At 42.2% G+C, this 21,097-nt stretch overlaps 1 protein-coding gene across 2 annotated transcripts in view; it reads left to right on the top strand.

Annotated features, from left to right (window-relative positions):
* Positions 1 to 21,097, top strand: part of mrvi1 (murine retrovirus integration site 1 homolog) — a 46,157-nt gene that overhangs the window by 17,603 nt on the left and 7,457 nt on the right. For both annotated transcript variants that reach the window (XM_039795424.1, XM_039795423.1), the window contains exons 20-34: positions 2,556 to 2,774; positions 5,630 to 5,736; positions 5,834 to 5,895; positions 7,127 to 7,291; positions 7,513 to 7,590; positions 7,710 to 7,750; positions 7,953 to 8,009; positions 8,696 to 9,151; positions 9,325 to 9,403; positions 10,485 to 10,605; positions 10,771 to 10,801; positions 13,103 to 13,243; positions 13,432 to 13,563; positions 20,520 to 20,673; positions 20,969 to 21,018. In XM_039795424.1, coding sequence (XP_039651358.1) covers positions 2,556 to 2,774; positions 5,630 to 5,736; positions 5,834 to 5,895; positions 7,127 to 7,291; positions 7,513 to 7,590; positions 7,710 to 7,750; positions 7,953 to 8,009; positions 8,696 to 9,151; positions 9,325 to 9,403; positions 10,485 to 10,605; positions 10,771 to 10,801; positions 13,103 to 13,243; positions 13,432 to 13,563; positions 20,520 to 20,673; positions 20,969 to 21,018 — 1,893 coding nt within the window. The remainder of the gene's footprint in view (positions 1 to 2,555; positions 2,775 to 5,629; positions 5,737 to 5,833; positions 5,896 to 7,126; positions 7,292 to 7,512; positions 7,591 to 7,709; positions 7,751 to 7,952; positions 8,010 to 8,695; positions 9,152 to 9,324; positions 9,404 to 10,484; positions 10,606 to 10,770; positions 10,802 to 13,102; positions 13,244 to 13,431; positions 13,564 to 20,519; positions 20,674 to 20,968; positions 21,019 to 21,097) is intronic.

Below are 21,097 nucleotides of genomic sequence, written 5' to 3'. Positions count from 1 at the left end.
TAAATCTTTCTATTTTCAGCACACTAACCCCTGACAATAGTCTGTGCAGATGGGCTCTTTCAAAGGGTTAAATCTGCTCTGCTCTTAGATTTGCATAAATGTGTTACTAAAAAGGGAGGAGCTGTGAGTTCAAACAATGATTCAAACAAGTTGCACACATAATATTTAACTAAATTAGGTCGTGTTTCTCTTTAGTTTAGCCAGCCAGCTTACTGCCACAGCATTGATGGCAAGCAGTAGTTGGAATGACAATTTGTCAATCGATTTGTGAATTGACAAAGAGATTAATCTGCTACAATTTTGCTATTTGAATAATTGTATAATAATACTTTTTTAAGCCAAAACTTCTAAAATGGGAGTATTTGTATTTGCTTTTAAAATGCTTGTTCATATATTTATTGACAGGGATTGATTTACTTTTATATTCAGGTAGGGCACAGCAAATTTCATTAATGTGCAATGACAATACAGTCTATTTTATTCTATTTTAGCAGTAAACTAAATATCTTTGGTTTTTAAACTGTTGGTCGGACAAAACAAGATATTTAAAGACATCACTTTGAACTATCTTTTCACATGACTGAATGATTAATCAAACAATATATCAAAATATTTGTTAGTTGCAGCCTTACCATATTCAGCATAGCACAAGCTTTGTTTTTGCTTTTGGAGTGATTTGAATGTAAAGCTAACTGTCTATGACGAATAAAATATTCCAATAACATACAGTATATTGGCATGGACCATATCATGAGTTCAGATGCCAAACATTTACATTGTACTAGCTGATGCTCCAGCAATGTTGATCATTAATGTCGAGATGCTGTGTCCACTATCATGACTTTCTCCTCGTAGCTGCATCAGTTTGTTTGCTGTTGGCTTTCCTCTTACAGTAATCATATTTTATATATTGTATCTTTGTGTAATTTTCTTCAGTCTAAGAAGAATTTAAATTTAAATGAAAATTTCACTTTATGAGGTTTTTTAACATTAATATGCGTTCCCCCAGCCTGCCTATGGTCCCCAATTGGCTTGAAATGGTGATATGTGTAAACCGAGCCCTGGGTATCCTACTCTGCCTTTGAGAAAATGAAAGCTCAGATGGGCCGATCTGGAATCTTGCTTGTTATGAGGTCATAACAAGCAAGGTTACCTCCCCTTTCTCTGCTTTGCCCTCCCAGAGAATTTGGCCAACCCATTGGAGAGAGACATCATGGCTTTCAAACGAGAAAAGTGGCAGTTGGTCAAGGCCACACCCCCACCCTCCACCTTGCCCCGCCCCCTCTCCTCCTCAATAGCTAGAGACACAAAAATGGCACATCCTAAGGAAAGCTCATTGTGGGACTGGCTCTAGTGGCTGTAATTCTGCACCAAGGCTGAATTTCGGGAAAGAGACTTCAGATACAGTATTAGGGGACCACTAAGGTCTATATAAAAGCATCCAAAAAGCACCATGTCATGGGACCTTTAATCAATGTTTCACTATCCTTAAAGCAACATTGTGTAACATTGTAATTTTTTGCGATTTGGCGCCCCTACAGTTTCAGAGTGCAATTCACTTATATACTGCTGTAGATGTGTATTTGTTAGGATTACATTACTTATGATCAAAATCTAGCAAATCCACAACTTTGCTAACACAGCCAAACATAAAGCACTTGCAACAACACATCGTACCCACTCACCAAAGTTACGTAGTGTGAGAACAGGTGTTCGCAGTGGGAATGACATTCTCCCTATTACAAGTCAGTGTAAAATCACAATTATTTTGAAGCTGTTATTTTAAGGTAAAATAGTTATGCAAAATTGCTTTAATGCATATTTCTCTCATCCATTTCCCCAGTGAAGTAAATATGTTCCCAAACTTAAAGGTGGTCTGTGAGATTTTATTGTAAACAAACAAAACTTATGTTCACATTCAGTGTTTCTCACCATATATTTGCAAAGCAGATTGTTCGTTTCTTGGCATCCATCTATAGATCAGTGGAATAGCATGCTGCACCAACAGCAGGATGTGGAATAAATGTTTCATGACATTTTTGCACTATAGTATTTAATGTTTATTCTCACTGGAAATCAATCCTGGGAGAATTTTGTTGCTTATGTAACAGCCTGTTTGGAAAATTAGCGTACCCACTTTAGGCTATTTTGGGAATTATTTATGGTATCTTTTTTTAACTGTGGTTAGCCTGAAAAGACTTCCTTCAGAATATCACTGTTGATGTGTAATTCAGTTTTATTTAAAGATCAGCTGCTAATGGGGAGGCCTCTACCTCACCCAGTAACAGCGTTCGCCCCATGTTGGCTGAGTCCTGCAGCGGCGCAGGGTTTGAATCCGCCCTGCTGCCCTTTGCTGCATGTCATCCCCCATCTCTCTCCCCCTTTCATATCTATCCACTTTCTAATAAAGGGAAAAGCCCCTAAAACAATAATCTTTAAAGATCAGCTGCTAATGTTCAATTACTCAGGAAGGAAGGGTTACCCTCAACATTTACTCTGTCTACTCATACATAACATAAATGTATTTGTGTCTTTATGTGTGCATGATCTTGCAGCTCCAGGAAGAGGAGGAACACTTCCTGCAGGGATCTCCCCTTGAGCAAAGTGATCATAACTCCGAGGAGTGCTGCGCTGCCCCGTACACCGCTGGGGGACCTTTTATTTTCCCCAACACCCGTTCACGCCCCCCACTGCTCCCCGCCATGCCCACACTGCCAGAGGAAGAGGAGGACTCCCCCGAGGAACTGGACAGTTCCTCCAGCTCTCCCAGTACAGTGAGTGTCATTTTTTGTAGCACATATTCTGCTTTTGGAAAAAGCATGTGAGGCCATAAAATCTGACACTGAATAATCCATTTGGCTCTGTTGTGGAAAGTCTATCAGTGTTGCTACTGAAGAAAAGGTTTCTTCTTTGCCTTCAAAACGCTGCCGCCAGTTTTGCAGTAGAACCATTTAATCAATCCTCTTCAACCACGCATTTGTTTTACTCTGGTTACAAATCCTCTTTGTGGTTATCAAGCTGAGGCTGTGCTGTGCTGATCGCAGCTACTAATTGTCGATACCATATCAGCATTTGTCTATGGAGATTAATTTATGCATCCAGGTATTTGTAGTTTCAACAAAGCTTTAATTTAAAAACACTGGATTAAAAATATAAAATACAAGACGTTTCAGTGTTCATCCAAACACCTTCATCAGTTGTTTAGTGTGCACAGGAAGTAATTAAGGCCAGAGTTACTTCCTGTGCACACTAAAACACACTGATGAAGGTGTTTGGACGAACACTGAAACATCTTGTATTTTATATTTTTAGTTCAGTGTTTTTAAATTAAAGCTTTGTTGAAACATATCAGCATTTGTTTTGACATGGTATACTGTATATTTTACTTTTTGGCTTTGTATTCATATTTTTGTGTTAATCTAATGTTAAAATGTATATGTAATTCCACTAATTCCTGGCTATTTTATGAGTCTTTAAAAGGCCACTTTGCCTGCCTTTTAAAGTAAATAATCCATGTTATAGCCATTGTTGTAGTCTGTAGTCTGCTGTATGTCTGGTGAATACTGTGTTTCTATAAAATATCAGCTTTAAGCCCTTTGAGGCCAAATGGTGATTTGTGGTTTTGGGCTATATCAATAAAAAATAGACTTGACTTCAAGATTTAAAAAATAAAATGTCATTGTTTGATGATCGTGACATTTTTTGAGATCATCAGATTGGTTCTAATAGAATATTGGAACTTTGGCAAGTACTCCTCCTGTCAAATTTAAAGGGTCATTTCACCCAAATTAAATTAAAATTACTTTTTAAACTCTCTGCATGGCTAGATACCAGTAGAAGTAAATGAGAATGAAATATTTTTCTCATTTGAGTTAACTGACCCAAGATTAGAACTATGTCTTCTTCTGCAACAATATGAAGAATATCATCTTCAAGAGGTCAGATTCAGGCGTTGATGCAGCAAACATCCTGCAGACAGCAAAGTGTTAAACAGTCTGAGAACATCGTCTTCCGCTGCACTCGCTCATAAACACACAGGCTAGATAAGACATCTCTGCAGAATGTAATGAAGCTGTGTAATCCAATCTTCATATGCCAACACTATAAAAGAATCCACCTTTTCTACAGCACAGCCGTGGCCTTCCTGCAGATTTACCATCAGAATGAAATCCTTTTATTTGGATTCTAGTGCAAAGATAAGCTGAGAGGAGCTCTTAGGGAATTAGTGTTTGATCACAGTCTATGTTTACTCACCTATACTTACCTTTTATGGTTAGACAAGTATTTGGGATTTTATGAAACAAGAATTGAACTAACTATTATTTAAGAAGATTTTAAAATGTTTGAAACTGTGGAGTTGTATATGTGTCGTGTGGCTCCGGACAGACGGCGAGCATCATGGGAGGGGCAGGATCTAGCATTCTTTGGAGATTGACCCACATAAGAGACTAAAAGTCAGAATGTCTCAGGCTCTGCTGCTTTGATTCTGACCATTCATTTTTTAAATCTGTCTCTTGTGAGTCCCCCAACTTTATGGAAGTGCAATTATAAATGGTAAGAGTGCTCCTATAAACAGATTAATGACAAGATTCACATTCAACATAATTTTGTGTTGAGTGTTGATCTGTTCTTGTTCATTTTCACTTGGGGATATTCAGACTGTTCCGTTAAGTAGACATAAGAAAAACTTTCTTTTTTCAGTGCTTGTGCACATACATTTGCACTGTAATAAATTCCATGTTAGTTTAACTTGGAAATGAAAGTTCACCTGCTGCCTTGAAAATCGAAGTTCACTCAACTTGAAGACTGCCTTGTTTCAACTTCGAAATTAAAGTTAATGATGTTGATGTAACTAAATTGTTCTAGTTTTGTTAAAGTTGTTCTTTTAGTTGATTTAACTTTGTATTACTTGGTTTAACTTCATACTTTAAGTTAAAACAAATAATTTATTTTCTTTAATAATGCAAGAAACCTTCCTTGCCTAGTATAACAGACATACTTTTCTGCTTTATTTCAAGTCACAGTTTGAAGTTAAAACAACATAACCACATTTATAACAGAGACAGCATGGGTGCTTGGGTGGGGCTGCCCCAGGGCCCCAATGCGAAATAAGGGCCTCTCTGCTGATCTTGCGTCACTTGACATAAAATGGCCGGTAGTGAAGTGACACGCTGCAGATTAATGGCTGAAGGATGCCTATTACTGCTCAATGTCTAACACCGTAATACTCCACCTCTTCTTATCAAACGTAACAGTCACTTAACTCATGGTTACAAATGTAAACCAGCACAACAATGACAATTACCAGGCAACAAAAATATTGGTATCTGGAGTGTCTACCAACCCACAAACTGTGAAGACAACCCAGTCAGTTTTTTAAAGGATGCTTAGATCAGAAAATATGGGATTCAACATTCAGATTTGGCTCCCCTTCCTATGTCACATGCAAGCTCATTGGAATATATGGGAACCCCCCACCCTAGTTTTAATACCTTTTATTATGTATTAACATTGTGCTAATGCATATTCATAAACAAAGCAAAACATATGAATTACACCTATACCAGTTTTGCTGTGACCTTGTTTTATCTTTGACACGTTTGTATGTGTTTTGGTGTTTTTTGCACAGTCTACACCAGGCGAAAGTGGAGCTGTCATCATGACTGCCCCCACCATCGTCTTCCCACAGCAGGCTACTATTGTACACCAAGATGGACGTCCTCTGGAGCAGACCAGGTAACTGCCCACCATCTAACACTGTAATAGTTTTCTTCTTTTTTTGGCTGTAAACGGGGACAACGTGTCTGAATCATTACTGTTTCCTCTCTCTCAGGCCACACAGTCCCAGAGCTCGCCTGGCCAGAAACTCCTCTGGAGGACCCATCACCACAGTCGGTGGGTAAACCCTGTACACACACACACACACACACACACACACACACACACACACACACACGCACACACGCGCGCACACACACACACAAACACATACACTGCAGCTGTAATTGTCTAAAGAGAACCACAACACTGTGAGAGCTATTTTGATGTTATCATTCGCAACATTTGCTTTAGTCCAGGAATCTGTCGGTGTGTCCTCCCACATGCCTGAGATGCTTGTGCAGCTTTGATTACTTTTGATGTTTAGCTTGTTGCCCTTTTCTGACTAGAGGAGGAGGTCAAAACATACCTGACTTGGCCAAACGTTTATCACCTGATTTATTGGCTCACATAAGATAAGATAAAATAAGAAAATCCTTTATTAGTCCGACAACGGGGACATTTGCTGTTTTACTGCAGCAAAGGGGATAAGTGCAAAAACAAGAGGCATCAGTAAAGAATGCAAGATATAATAATAAATATGTAAATGGTGAAAAAAGCAGTAGAAAAACAGAAAACAGAAAAAAAGCAAGTGACTCTACCAAAGCAGTAAAGGCAAAATATAATTAGTAAACAGACTGAAAGGTTGAATACACAGTATTCATTTTATTGCACAGATCAAATATTGATAATGATATTGTACAGATAAGTAAACTTTGATATTGCACGTGAGGGAGTTGTCAGTTTTGGTATGGACAGCCTACTTGGGGCAGTGTTGATTATAAAGTCTGACAGCAGCAGGAAGGAAGGACCTGAGCTATCTGTCCTTCACACAGCATGGGTGTAGCGGCCTGTCGCTGAAGGAGCTGCTCTGTTCTCTTCTTCAAATACAAAAGAGCTCACAGACTTTGTTAACCTCTTGTGCCAAAGCATTTCTTCTTCTACAAAAAGTGTATTTTTAAATCCTCATTACCTGATGTTTGAACGGGCAAGATTAACATTACTGTTTGTCTATAACTGCATTGTGTTTGCTTTTAACTGGACATGTTGAAATGTAGAAAATAAATATGGGGGCGACCTTTAGCTCACCTAGTAGAGTGTGCGCCCCATGTAGGCTGAGTCCTTAGCAGCAGCCCGGGTTTGATTCTGACCCGTGGCCCTTTAGCTGCATGTCGTCCCCCTCTCTCTGCCCCCTTTGCTCTTGTCCTGTCAATTAAAGGCCATAAAAGCCCCCAAAAAATAATCTAAAAAAAAAAAAATATGGAATCAAAACAACTGTTCATGTGTGTATGTCTACTGTCTTTCTCAGACAGCACGGGTAATGTGATCGACTTGGTGAAAGATCAGCTGCCGGAGCTGCAGCTCTCTGAGGAGGATCGACAGAAGAACCTGGAGCTGCTCCAACAGGCCAAGAAGGTCAGCGACCGTTTCCTGACACGCCGTGGCCGCCGCTCCCTCACTGACTCACCCACAGGTAGTGAATACACAAACGCACACACATACACACTGTACTGTACATAGCAGATCCTTTCTCAAGGTGAGTTGATTGTTGTCTTAGTGAGTTTAACTTAATTTAAAAAAAAACATTTTTGGAGGGTTTCTGAGCATTCTCTGGTAAACTCATTTGCCTATAATTGAGTTAGTTTGTTACTTTAAAAAAGGTCACATTGAACTCAGTCAGTTAATTTTCTTCAGGTCTTTCTCCAACTCAAACTCCATCGTCCTCCCCGTGTTCATCTAGAAGCAGCTCACTGACTGTGGCTCCTCAAACTGGTAAAGTACTATTGAATTATTTACTATTTATTTATAACTTTTCTACCCCATTTTCCTATTACTTTTTGGCCTTTGGAGTTTGCGAGAATCATTTTGTTGGTTGTTTTCTGCTCTTTCAGCTGTTGAGGCAACCCATGTCAGCTCACAGTCGGTTGGGCAGGTAAAGAAATAATTATTTTTATTTCTAAAACACAACATTCACTTATGATGGCATGAGTTGTACTGCTGATATGTTTGATGCATGCTCATTTCCCCAAATTAAAACTGGCAGTGTTCATTTTATTTCCCTTATTTGTGTTTTTAAATGGTCCAAGTAATATTAATTAACACAAGATGGTTTGCTACGTTGTCCTCTCTTGTAGCATCGGGAGGTTCCTTCATTGCGAGATCAGCCTGACGTGACGACCCAGGATCAGGAGGTCAGATGAACAGATTCACTTACTGTGTTTCTTTTTATTAGCGAGTCAACTTCTGCACACTGTCAACATGAAAAAAAAAAACGTTTTAATACCAAATTTTAACTGACTTCTTTTTCAAACGGTTGTTTCAGCCTCTCAAGTTTAAAGATGTTTTTAATCTTTGGTCCAGACTGAAAAAGTCTCAACAACCGTTGGATGGATTGCCATGAAATTCTGTACAGATGGGCGCCCGGATAGCTCAGTTGGTAGAGCAGGCACCCATATATAGGGGTTTACTCCTTGACACAGCAGGCCTGGGGTTCGACTCCGACCTGCAGCCCTTTGCTGCAGGTCATATGCTGCAGGTCATTTCCCATCTCTCTCCCCTTTCATTTCTTCAGCAGGCCTAACAATGCCCTAAAAATAATCAAAAAAAGAGAAATTCTGTACAGACATTCATGCTCCCAATCCCAATGACTTTGAACCCCTCAAACATTTCACTTATATCGAGAAATATCTCAACATCTAGAAATACAAGATGGAGTTGCACAAACTTTTGTACAGACATTTATTGTTGCCTGATGAAGATGCTGATAGTGTGCTGGAGTTTACTACATTCTTCATCCATACATGGAAATACTACAGGTTTATTAACACAACAGAAATGCTTAATTTATGAATAAAAGTTATTGTCTTGCTAACCTCAGGGCAACAGACTGTTGGTGGACTGGAAGCCCTCTGAGAAGAGGAAGGTATCCTCTGGGACTCTAACACCCCGTTTTGCTGTTCAGAAGGAGAACTGTGATCCTGCAGTACCTAAGAGTCCTCCAGCAGTCAGTAAAGCAGATGAGGGACCTGGTCCAGGCCGAAACGCCAGCCAGGCCCCGGCCACAGGGGTGGCCAAGCCCGTCCCCCAACCCCCTACTCAACAGGCCCCCTGTACAGCAGAGATCAAGACGATTGGGGCCTTCCCTCCGCTGATGAGGGCTGTTTCCTGGGATGCTGTAGGCAGCCTTAATTCTAGAAATGGAGCCCAGAGTTTCCCTCCTACAGCGGAGGACACCTTCTCAGACAAGCCCAGGGATGCTGTCTTCAAGTCCTCAGGGTACAAGGACCTCCCCACCCTGCAGGGGAGTGTACCGAAACTGTCTAAATTCAGAGAGGTAAAGCATTGGTTCAGCAGATTACATGTTACAGTCATTAGTGCCTGCTTTTGTAGTCAAATGCGCCTGTTCTGTAAAATGTGTAAATGGTTCGTTCTTTCTTCTGTCATTCTGTGTGTGTGTGTGTGTGTGTGCGTGTGTGCGTGCATGCGTGCGTGTGTGCGTGTATAAAGGAGCACAAGCTGATGCGTAACCAAAGCATAGTGGGATCCAAGTTACCAGACCTGAGCGAAGCTGCTGAACAGGAAAAAGGTAACAGTCCTTGTTTTCCCCTGACGTCACTATAAGAGACAGTACTTTCAGCAGTACATTCAGCAATGTCGCCAAGGGTGTGCGCTTCCTGAATCTCAGGGAAAATCTGTTCCAGTCAGAAAATTATGATGATCTGTTCTTGTTTTTTTCCCTCCGTGCCACCCATTTACTGGCAACCTCATAACAGAAATAAATGCTGTTTTCATTTTCCATCAGTAGATGGCATGATTGTTAAAGCATGTGAGCCAAAGATGAAATGATGGGTTTTAGATGATTTTATGTATTGTGTACATTTTGGGGACTTGAGACTTTACTTGGACTTTACTGCTGGGAGACTTGACTAGACATTTGAGAAAGCCAAAGTGAGACTATTTTACTTTTGAAGGAACAAATAACCCCTTCTTTTTCTTACAAATGAAAAGTTGAATTTATAAGAAATAAAACACAGCCTTCTTCAATCAGTTAGGATGGCTAATGTTAGCAAACTAGATACATTTTACTGTCTACAGCAGGGGTCACCAACACCACCAGGTAGCCCCCAAGGACCACTGGCCTGTTCTAAAAATGAAAATGTTATATTGATATTATCTGTTTCCCACCTTGTTAAGTCATTGTTGATAATTATTGTGAGAAATCATTAACATGATCAGTGTCTTCACATAGATGAGTATCATTAATCATTAATAATCATATATAACTAAAGGCAAACTGAGCAAATTTGTTATTTCAGAAGAGTGTATCAAACTGGTAGCCCTTCGTATGACTCAATACCCACGAAGTAGCTCTCAGTTTCAAAAAGGTTGGTGACCCCTGTTCTACAGTATCTGAAATTACTGAATCGGTTTACTGACTTTACGACTCTTCTTCACTTGTGCTACTGGGGGCAAAGTGGCTGCTGTTAAGGGAAAGTTACATAGTCTCACTTTAAAGACGTATGGTTTTACGCAGACTTGCACATAAACACTTGAGTCTTGACTTTAAAACCAGTCTCGAATGACTTGAGACTTGAATCACAACTTCTCTGGAAAAAAAGACCAGTGAATGCTCTTTAGGACTGATTTATACAATAATGTGTCTGCAGGTCCTCTAGCTTCTCCAAACTCAGTCAGTAGTAAGGAGGCAAAGGAGAAGTCCGAGGCCATGCCAAACATTTCAGATGTGATGCTGAGAAAACTCAAACTCCACCGAGGTCTACCAGGCTGGTGTGTGACAAACCAACTGCTGCTTAAGTTTACGTTTATCTTTTGCCTCATCATTCCTGTCTAATCGCCTAAAAATAACCCTCCTTACATCTTAATTTTACTGTGTACAAAATACTGTATGTACATTACTTACATACTAACATTTTCTCTTTGATTTCATTCCAGTGCACCCCCTCTCACTGAAAAAGAAGTTGAGGTTTGTATCTGATCTGTACAGGTTTTTGGGGGATTTCCACAGATTATTTCTGCTAAAAATAAAGATACAAAGTCACAAAAATATCAAATTATTCCCTTTCCTGATGAAGCATTGAAAGTTCACTACTTTGTCCAGCATGCTACCGTTGATTTTGTTTTCCTGACTGTGGTGCTGTGTTTGTGCTTGTCTGCAATTTAAATGAATAATTTGTCAATATACTTATCAGCTTAGCATAAAAACTGAAAACAGAGAGAAACTGTTAGCCTGGCTCTGTCCAAGAATAACAAAAATCTGCCTACCAGCACCTTAAAAGATACTAATTAACATGTTATATCTTGTTTGTTTAATCCATACAAAACCTGCGTTGTGTAAAACCAACAATTTTCCATTTTATAGCAGCTTATGTGCCGGACTATTTCTTAAACTAGTAACTTCCTGGAGTCTTTGCTTTTTGCAAATACCTTTAGATTTGTTTCCTTTCCTAGAGCCAGGCTAGCATTTTCCCCATTTCCAGTCTTTATGCTAAGCTAAGCAAACTATCTCCTGGCTATAATTCAGTTACATTTTATTTATAGTGTCAAATCATAACAGAAAGTTATCACAGGACACTTTACAGATAGAGTATGTCTAGACCACACTCTATAATTTACAGAGACCCAACAATTTCCCCAAGAGCATGCATTCGGATCGACGGCAGTGAGGAAAAACGTACTTTTAACAGGCAGAAACCTCGGACAGAACCTGGCTTTTGGTGGGCGGCCATCTGACGCGACCGGTTGGGAGAAAGAGCTAGAGAGATACACAGAAATATGACTCATAGTAATTATAGCAGTGGGTATAATGGAATAGCATGATGAACAGTGGCAATTGTAGTAAAGATAAAGATAATAGAACTATAACTAATAATAAAGTAGCAGGAGTGCAGGGTGTAGCAGGGTGTCGAGCAGGACCACGGCAGCTGCTGCAACCACGATCCAGGAGCCACCCCAATCCAAGGAAATCTGAGGCAAGAATGTATAAGGACTCCTAGGAAGAAGCTAAGTTAGTAACATGCATTAATGGGACATGAACGCACACAGATGGAGAGAGAGAGGAGAGAGGAGCTCAGTGTGTCACAGGAAGTCCCCCGGCAGTCTAAATCTATAGCAGCATAGCTAAGGGCTGGTCCAAGGCAAACCTGTGCCAGCGTGTAAAGGGTTGGTAGATGAATCCGACATCCATTAAGAGAAGCAGAGCTGAGGAGGGGTGCTGTGTCTGTAAATATATACCCTCCCCACCGGTCTAGGCTTTCTTTGCCGTTCCTCACTCCCTAATTATAAGCTTTATCATAGAGGAGAGTTTTAAGCTTAATCTTAAATATGGAGACTGTGTCTGACTCCACAACCGAAACTGGGAGCTATAGCTTCATATTTACTGTATAAGTAAGAGATGAGAGTGCTATCAATCTTCTCATCTAACTCTTGGCAAGAAAGCAAAAAAGTGTATTTCCCAAAATGTTGAACTATTCCTTTCATAATTTAACATTTTAAAAGAGACTCAACTTATTTGCAAATACATTTATTTACTACTTAAACACAACATAAACCGTTAAATAGCAAAAGAAAAAAATTATTATAAAACTAGAATTTGCCTCTTGCCATGTTAATAATGGCAAGAGTATAATAATAACATAATAACATTTTTGTTTTGTTACCAAAGCAGTTAATTACACCTTTGTAGAAAATGGGATGCCTGAGTTTGGCTGTGTTCTGTCAACAGGAAAGTGTTTTTCTATTCCTCATTAGACCGAAGAGACTCAGAGTGATTTCCTGTGGTGAAAAATGCAAACATTAGTGACGCTGTCGGGCTTGGGCTGCAGCCCTTCTCGCTGCTCCCTCCGGGATGCGTCTGGGTCAGGACTGTCAGAGGTTATATATTTCCTCTCAGCCGTGGCCCATGTATGTTGGAAAACTGTGCAAACTGGCTTTGATCAACACAGAAAAACATCATGAGGTCTTATGTCAGAATGTCAGCTTGTTCCTCATGCTCGTTTCAGGGCTGCTTGATTCTCCCTCACACATTAACCAATAATAAATGCATGTTAGTATTACACAAACAACCGCACTGACTCTCATTCAGCCTGTGTGTGTGTGTGTGTGTGTGTGCGTGTGCGTGCGCATGTGCGTACGGCACTGTGGGAAAGTTTTCTATGGATTCCTCTGATTATTTCTTTGTGTTGGTGTGTTGCCATCACCAGCAGCTCATCTGTATTTAATGTGCTGCCATTCTGAGTGTTATATTGCAGTAACTTCCTCCCCACAGAATGCTTTTATCCAGCTGTCACTGGCATTTCGTAATGACAACTACACTCTGGAGATGCGGCTCAAACAGGCAGAGAGGGAGAGGAACCTGACAGAGGAAGACACAGAGAAAGAACTAGAAGAGTTCAAAGGTGCACTGAAGGTCAGCTCTCGAAAAAGCAGCAGCTGACATTAGATTATCTAGAATTCCCTCTGGCTTTTTATTGCTAGTTCATTTGTTTAGTGTTGGGGTGTAAATACCTATCTTGTCCAATCGCAGGTACAAAGGGGACATTGATGTACACTTTCTTTTCCTAAGAGAGTTGTAACAAGATGTTGTTTTTCTTGCAGATTACTTCGCCACAGTGGCAAAACCTGGAGCAGCGTGAGGCCTACCAGCGCTTTATTGAGACAATAGCGGTACTGCACCGACTGGCCACACGGCTCTCCAGCAGATCAGAGATCGTCGGAGCAGTTCGACAGGTGCAATTATACACATGCAGATGACAAAGCAAACTGAGGAAATGCAGGACAGTTAATGACAGAGAAAGCGACTGCTGCAATGTATAAATATACAGTACATCTTATTGTTTAAAACATACTGTCTTCTTCAGGATGTATCAGGGCTATTGGGATGCCTGTTTAGCAGCATTTATAACAATTATGGGGAAGAGTTTTATCTGATGTCATGGCTGACCTCGTGCCGGCTAAAACAAACATCAGTTAAATTTACTGTTTTTGCAGTAGAAAGGTCTTCAACTATTTATAATCCCAGAACCACTCAGATGGATTACTGCCCTTTTTAGTCTTTTCCTTGTACTGTTGCCCATCTATTAATAACAATCTAACTATAGGGCTCTATCAATTGCACAGAAAGGAAGGCTCATATAACATTTTCGATCCAGTTCAGATGACTGGAAGTCTCTTGAGTGACTTTCAGTTTGTTTTTCTATTTTTTCTATATATATATATATATATATATATATATATATATATATATATTTTTTTTTTTTTAAAGAGTATTTTTTTGCCATTTTTAGGCCTTTATTACAGATACAGGAGACAGCTTTAGACACGCAGCAAAGGGCTGCAGGTCGAAATCGAACCACCGGCCGCTGCGTCAAGAACTAAGCCTCTGTATATGGGCGCACCCTCTACCAAGTGACCAACCCAGGTTCCCCACATGTATACATTCTTGAAATGTTAAAAACTGCTTCATACACAAACTGCAAATAATAAATTGGATGTGTGCTAATCACATAGGGTATAAAGGAAAAGTAAAATATATGAAGCCGGATTTATTGTTACAATAAGGCTTTTTCCACAAGATATTTCTCCCCATGAGCTCTCTGTCACTCCCCAGTCACTGCTCTCTTCAACCCAGTTTCCGGTACCCGTCAGCGGCTTTTGGCAAATAACACTGATAGCACTGCCCAGCACCAAATAGCTGACAGGCAAACTTAGCAACTCACTGGTAAATAAAATTGAGCATAAAAAGACAGATATTTGGGGAGACCAAACCATGAAATAAGAACAAGCCAGTTAATACTGGACTTCTATTCATCAGGTGGCCCAAAACATGATGCTAATGGGAAGATAAATTACGCTGTATATGCTGGATGTGTTAGTAGGCAGTTACTTAGTTAAATAGGTCAGAACGGTGTGTCTGTCAACTTGTTTTGTAGCTTTTGTAGCTAGTTTTTTTAAACATGCTGTTGTTAAGCCTGTACTTAAAAAGCCCACGTTGGACCCACTTCAACCTAAGAACTACAGGCCAATATCAAAACTACCTTTCATGTCAAAAATTTTAGAAAAAGTTGTAGCAGAGCAACTCACCCTTTTCTTAGAGAAGCACAAGCTGTTTGATAAATTCCAGTCTGGTTTCCGTAAAAGGCATTCTACGGAAACTGCACTTTTAAAAATCTCTAGTGATATTATGATGTCAGCTGATTCAAAGGATTTTACAGTTTTGGTCCTATTAGACCTTTCTTCTGCGTTTGACACTATAGATCAATCCATCTCCAACCGACGGTGAGGAGGCTGGCGCTGGTTATTCGCCGCTTCTCCGTCTGCTATTCATCTGCTATTCGTCTGCTATTCTCTTGTGTTTGTGTTCGCTGTACCCCTACCTCTGGACAGCCTCTGTACCTCTGGACAGTCTCTCTGCTGGTTCCCGAAGCCGCCACGGGCTCCTTGACCGGACTCTTGCCTCGTCGGTTAGCCGCTAGCTAGCTGCCCCGTTCACCCAAACGCTGGCGGTACAAATCCTAGCCCTCGGCTCGGCTAACCCGTTGCTGACCTCCTCCTCATAGGCAACCTCCACCAGATGCGAGCCGCGACCAAGACTAGACATTCCTCTCCTTCGGTCATGCTGTGGATCATTTTGGCAATCACCTCATTCATCCACCTCCACCTCTGTGCTCCTAGCCCACGGCTAACCACTATCACGGAGCTCTCCGTCCCTCCGCTTCCGGCATCATGATCAAATATTCAACTCTGCAACTGGTCCATTCGTCAACTACTCCATTCCATCCTGCATCCCAGTCATCAAACAGCTCGGACTTCGTCGACGCCGTTACATCCACATAAGCTCCGCCGCCAAGTTTGTTTTCTTCCACCACGGACAATCCATTCCATCCATCTGGTCACCTGCACGCTCTGTTGCACCTGTCCCACGTCATCTGAATGCTTCACCCACTGGTTCACATAGGGCTGAACGCATCATCAGGCTACACAGAAAACCCGGACCGGACTACAGTGCTTTCCCCACTTCACATACACTCAATCATACTCTCCAATCATTTGCTAATCGGCTCACTGTCCCCCTCAACTGCAATACCCCCACACCCCAACGACCACACGCAGCTGCTAACCGGGACAACCTCAGATCTCTCCAGCCTGCCCCCATCCCACCACCCTCTCACCATGCCAACTTTGCCCTCCTCAACACCCGATCGCTCAACAATAAAGCCCCTGTCCTCCATGAACTAATCCTCGACAACACTCTTGACTTCCTTCTGCTCACCGAAACCTGGCAACAACCCAACGCTTCTTCTCCCTCAACCAAGCATCCCCCTGGCTACAACTACATCTGCAAACCCCGCCCCTCCCCCGTGGAGGGTGCCTCGCCGTCATTTTCAATCAGAACTTCCGGATCACAGAACTCACCCTCCCCTCAGTATCATCGTTTGAATATCTCGCCTTCAAAACTCTTTCCTCCATGACAGTCATCCTCATTTACCGGCCACCTAAACCAAATCCCTCCTTCCTCTCTGATTTTACTGAACTCCTCACACTAGCCTCATCTCTCTCTCACGTCTGCTGCTACTCGGTGACTTAAACATCCACATGGACTCCCCCACATGCAAGCTCTCATCAGAATTCAAAATTTTACTGGATAACTTCTCTCTCACCCAACATGTCACATTCCCCACCCATGAAAAGGTCACATCCTCGACCTGGTCTGCTCCACCAACCAACCAGTGCTCGACCTCCATCCATGCCTCTTTCCCTCTCTGATCACAAACTGATACGGTTCACCATCCCTTCTCCAACCCACGCCCCCGCCTCCTCAGAAAAATCACCTTCCGCAACCTCAAATCTATCAATCCCCACCATCTCTCTGACCTGCTCTCCACCACTCTCCACCTGGACTCAACCCTCACCTCACCCGATGACCTCACAGACCACCTCAACTCCACCTTGTCTACCTCCCTCAACACCCTGGCCCCCCTCAAAACAAAACTCGTCACTTTTAACACCTCTTCACCCTGGTACACACCTGCACTCCGAAAAATGAAACAAACTGGCCGGCGGACGATCTGACAAAGAAATCATCCCTCACAGTCCATCATGAAGCCTATAAATCCCATCTCATCACCTACAAAGATGCCCTCATTGCTGCCAAATCTGCCTACCTCTCCACCATCCTCACCGACCCCTGCCAAAACCCCAGAACCCTCTTCTCCACATTGAACAACCTCATCAAGCCTGGACCAACAGCCTCCTTACCTCTACCCGGATCTCTGCAACTCATTCCTCCACTTTTTCACTGACAAAATCAATCTCATTTACAAATCCCTATCCCCTGTATCTGACCTTCCAGGATCTACTCCAGCACCTACCTTGGACCCTCCTCTCTCCATCCCTCCAGACCTCCCGACCCCTCCTCCACACTTCCTCCTCTCCCAGTTTACCCAAGTCACTCCTCCGGAAATCTCCAAACTCATCAGCTCTTCCAAACCCACTACCTGCTCCCTTGACCCCCTCCCTACTCCACTTCTGAAGTCCTGCCTCCCGGTCCTATGCCCCTACCTCACTAACCTCTTCAACTCCTCACTGTCCCTTGGAACTGTCCCCTCTGCTTTCAAAACTGCCGCTGTCACCCCAATCCTTAAAAACCTGGTCTGGATCCCTCCTCTCTCTCAACAACTACCGCCCAATATCCAACCTCCCCTTTCTGTCTAAAACCCTGGAACGCGATAGTCGCCTCACAACTACAAACCCATCTTCTTGCCAATAACCTATTCGAACCTCTCCAATCTGGTTTTCGCCCCCTACACAGCACAGAAACCGCTCTCCTCAAAGTCCTCAACGACCTCCTCACCTTTGCTGACACCGGTTCCCTCAACATCCTCATCCTCCTCGACCTGAGTGCAGCCTCCGATACTGTGAGCCATAACATCCTGCTCACCAGACTCAAAGACCCTCGGCCGATGTACTGCACTCAGCTGGCTCCACTCCTACCTTTCCAACAGATCCCATTTCATATCTCTCCACAACCACACCTCTGCCACAGCCACAGTCACTCAAGGTGTTCCCCAAGGCTCCGTGCCTGGCCCCCTCCTCTTCATCATCTACATCCTCCCTCTTGGTCAGATACTCCGCCACTTCAACCTGGACTTCCACTGCTATGCTGACGACACCCAGATCTACCTCAGCACCAAATCCCCAACCAATCCCCCTCCCCACATCAACTCCTGTCTGTCAGCTATTAAAACCTGGATGCAACACAACTTCCTCAAACTCAACAGCGACAAAACAGAATTCCTTCTGATCGGCTCCAAATCCACACTCAGCAAAACCAATAACCCCACTCTCACCATCGACGGCACCATTGTCTCCCCATCTCCCCAGGCCCGCACCCTTGGCGTTATCTTTGATTCCACCCTCTCCCCTTGAGCCTCACATCCGTCAAGTCATTAAAACCTCCTTCTTTCACCTCCGGCAAAATCGCCAAAATCAGACCCTCTCTCACACCCCCGCTGCTGAAAGACTCATTCACGCCTTCATCTCCTCCCGACTGGACTACTGCAACTCACTTCTCCTCGGCATCAGCTCTACCAACATCAACCGACTCCAACTGGTCCAGAACTCAGCCGCCGCCTCATTACCTGCTCCAAATCCTGGCACCACATCACTCCAGTCCTAAAACAACTCCACTGGCTTCCCATTTCCCACCGGATCACCTACAAAATCCTGGTCCTCACCTATAAAGCCCTCCACCATCTGGCCCCCTCGTACCTCACTGACCTCCTCTCCCCTTACCAACCCTCACGGTCCCTCAGATCCACCTCAGCCGGTCTCCTCTCCATCCAAAAGTCCAACCTGCGCTGTTTTGGGGACAGAGCCTTCTCCAGAGCAGCTCCCAGGCTCTGGAACTCCCTCCCCAAGAGATCCGCACCTCTGAGTCCCTCCCCATCTTCCAGTCCCGCCTCAAGACCCATCTCTTCACCTCAGCCTACCCATAGTCCACCTGCCCCCCTCCCTTTTTCATCTGTATCTTGTTTTGTTCTACTTGTTTTGTTTGCTCGTTTTTGTTTTGTTATGTTTTTATAATCTACCCTACCCTGTAAAGCGACTTTGAGTCCATGAAAAGCCTATATAAATTCAATTTATTATTATTATTATGATAAATAGACTTCGGTGATTTGGTTGGTATGTCTGGATCAGTTTTAAAATGGTTCTCATCCTACCTTTCTGGTAGAAGTTTTAGTGTTCAGGTTAATCAGATATTGTCTGAAACTGCAGAGTTGTCGGTGTGGGTACCTCAGGGGTCTGTCTTGGGACCTATTCTGTTCCTCTTGTATATTTTTCCTTTAGGACAGATAATTAGTCAATTTGGAGACATATCGTACCATCTCTATGCGGATGATATCCAACTTTACTGTTCTTTTAAGGAAACTGAGTTCTCCAAACTGTCATCTTTAATAAGCTGTTTGTCTAGTATCAAACAGTGGTTATGTGACAACTTTCTGCTTTTGAACTCAGAAAAAACAGAAACTCTAATTATTGCCCCTGAAAGTCGTATCCCTGAGATAAAGCATCATATTGGGGACTTAGGCTTGTCTGTCCAGCCGAGTCTCAGGAGCTTAGGTGTGGTTTTTGACTCAGCTATGTCGTTGGATCACCACTCTAAACTATTAGTTAGGAACTGTTTCTTCCACCTGAGAAATATCTCTAAGTTAAGATCACTTGTCACTAAGGATGAATTAGAGATGATCATTCATGCTTTTATTTCTTCACGCTTAGATTACTGCAACAGTCTTTTTACTTGTCTGAGTAAGAATCAGCTTTATCGTCTCCAGACTGTTCAGAACTCTGCTGCAAGGCTTTTAATGCACATTAACAAAAGAGCACACATCACGCCTGTTTTAGCAGCTCTTCACTGGTTACCAGTCCAGTATAGAATTCAATTTAAAATCCTGGTCATTACTTTCAGAGCCTTGCACGGTCAGGTTCCTTCATACATCTCTGATTTGATACAGCTACATACCCCCACCCGTAGTCTGAGATCATTAGGTCAGATGCTATTAATGGTTCCCCGCACTAATTTTAAAACTAGAGGTGATCGGTCATTCCAAGCAGTGGCTCCTAGGCTGTGGAATGACTTGCCTCTCTCGCTACGTTGTGTGGATTCTGTCGAATCTTTTAAGGGGCAGCTGAAGACTCTGCTGTTCAAGCAGGCTTTTGCTTAGTCGATGGGTTTTCTATGGTTGTTTGTTATATTTTCTGTTTGTATTTCAATGTGCTCGTATTGTGACTTCTTGTGTTGAATTGCATTTCGTTGTGAAGCACTTTGTGATTTTTATCTGTGAAATGTGCTATACAAATAAATTTTACTTACTTACTTACTTACTTACTTACTTGTCTGTCTCTTAGTGGCCAAATAAACAATTAATTCAGCTTTAAAAACACATATTTAAACTCAAAAATCTGATGGAATAAGTCAAATGGATGTTGGACAGTCAAATGTTTATTGGAATCCTGAGTAGAAATTAAAGTTTGTTTGTGTCATTTTCTTTTCACAATTGCTTCACAGCTCTTATCGCAAAGAGTAATTTGTTCAAAGTCTCTCTGCTTTAAGGTTAGTCACTTTCCTGTGCTAATATATGCAGTAATACAGTCTTGTATTGACCTGACTTTTCCTTGTGCAACAGGAGAAACGTATGAACAAGGCCACCGAGGTCATGATGCAATATGTGGAAAATCTGAAGAGGACGTATGAGAAGGATCACGCAGAGCTGATGGAGTTTAAGAAGCTGGCCAACCAGAACTCAAATCGCTGTTACGGAGGGTCCATAGACACTGGAGGTAAGACTGTGCTAGTGACCACATTCAGATCGAGCAGAGGAAAACACATATTTTAGTTTCATGCTTATAAACTTAATTTATCCAGGCAAGGGTTTGATAAAGCATGCACCTTTTTTAGCATCACTGCTACTTTGCTCTGCAAGAATATTTTCACAGGGAGCGTTCCACTGTAACTGGAGTATCCTAATGCTGTGTTACTGAGCAGCTTCACTGCAGCTTTGGGAACAATACCAGCATGAAATGAATGCTTTCTTTTCTCATGTAATGCTGTGTTTCTTTGTACGTCTCTATAAAGATGATGGAGTTCCGCGGCCGTCAAGATCGATGTCCCTCACCCTGGGAAAGGTGAGCACTGCAGTTTCCCCAAATGATGTTTTTTAGTGCTGAAATAATTAGTCCATAAATCAACAGAAAATGACAACTT

Source organism: Perca fluviatilis, chromosome 3 (assembly GCF_010015445.1).
Source record: "Perca fluviatilis chromosome 3, GENO_Pfluv_1.0, whole genome shotgun sequence".
NCBI classification, from domain to species: Eukaryota; Metazoa; Chordata; class Actinopteri; order Perciformes; family Percidae; genus Perca; species Perca fluviatilis.
Note: the sequence above shows the minus strand (reverse complement) of the source record. Positions and strands in the feature narration are given on the sequence as shown.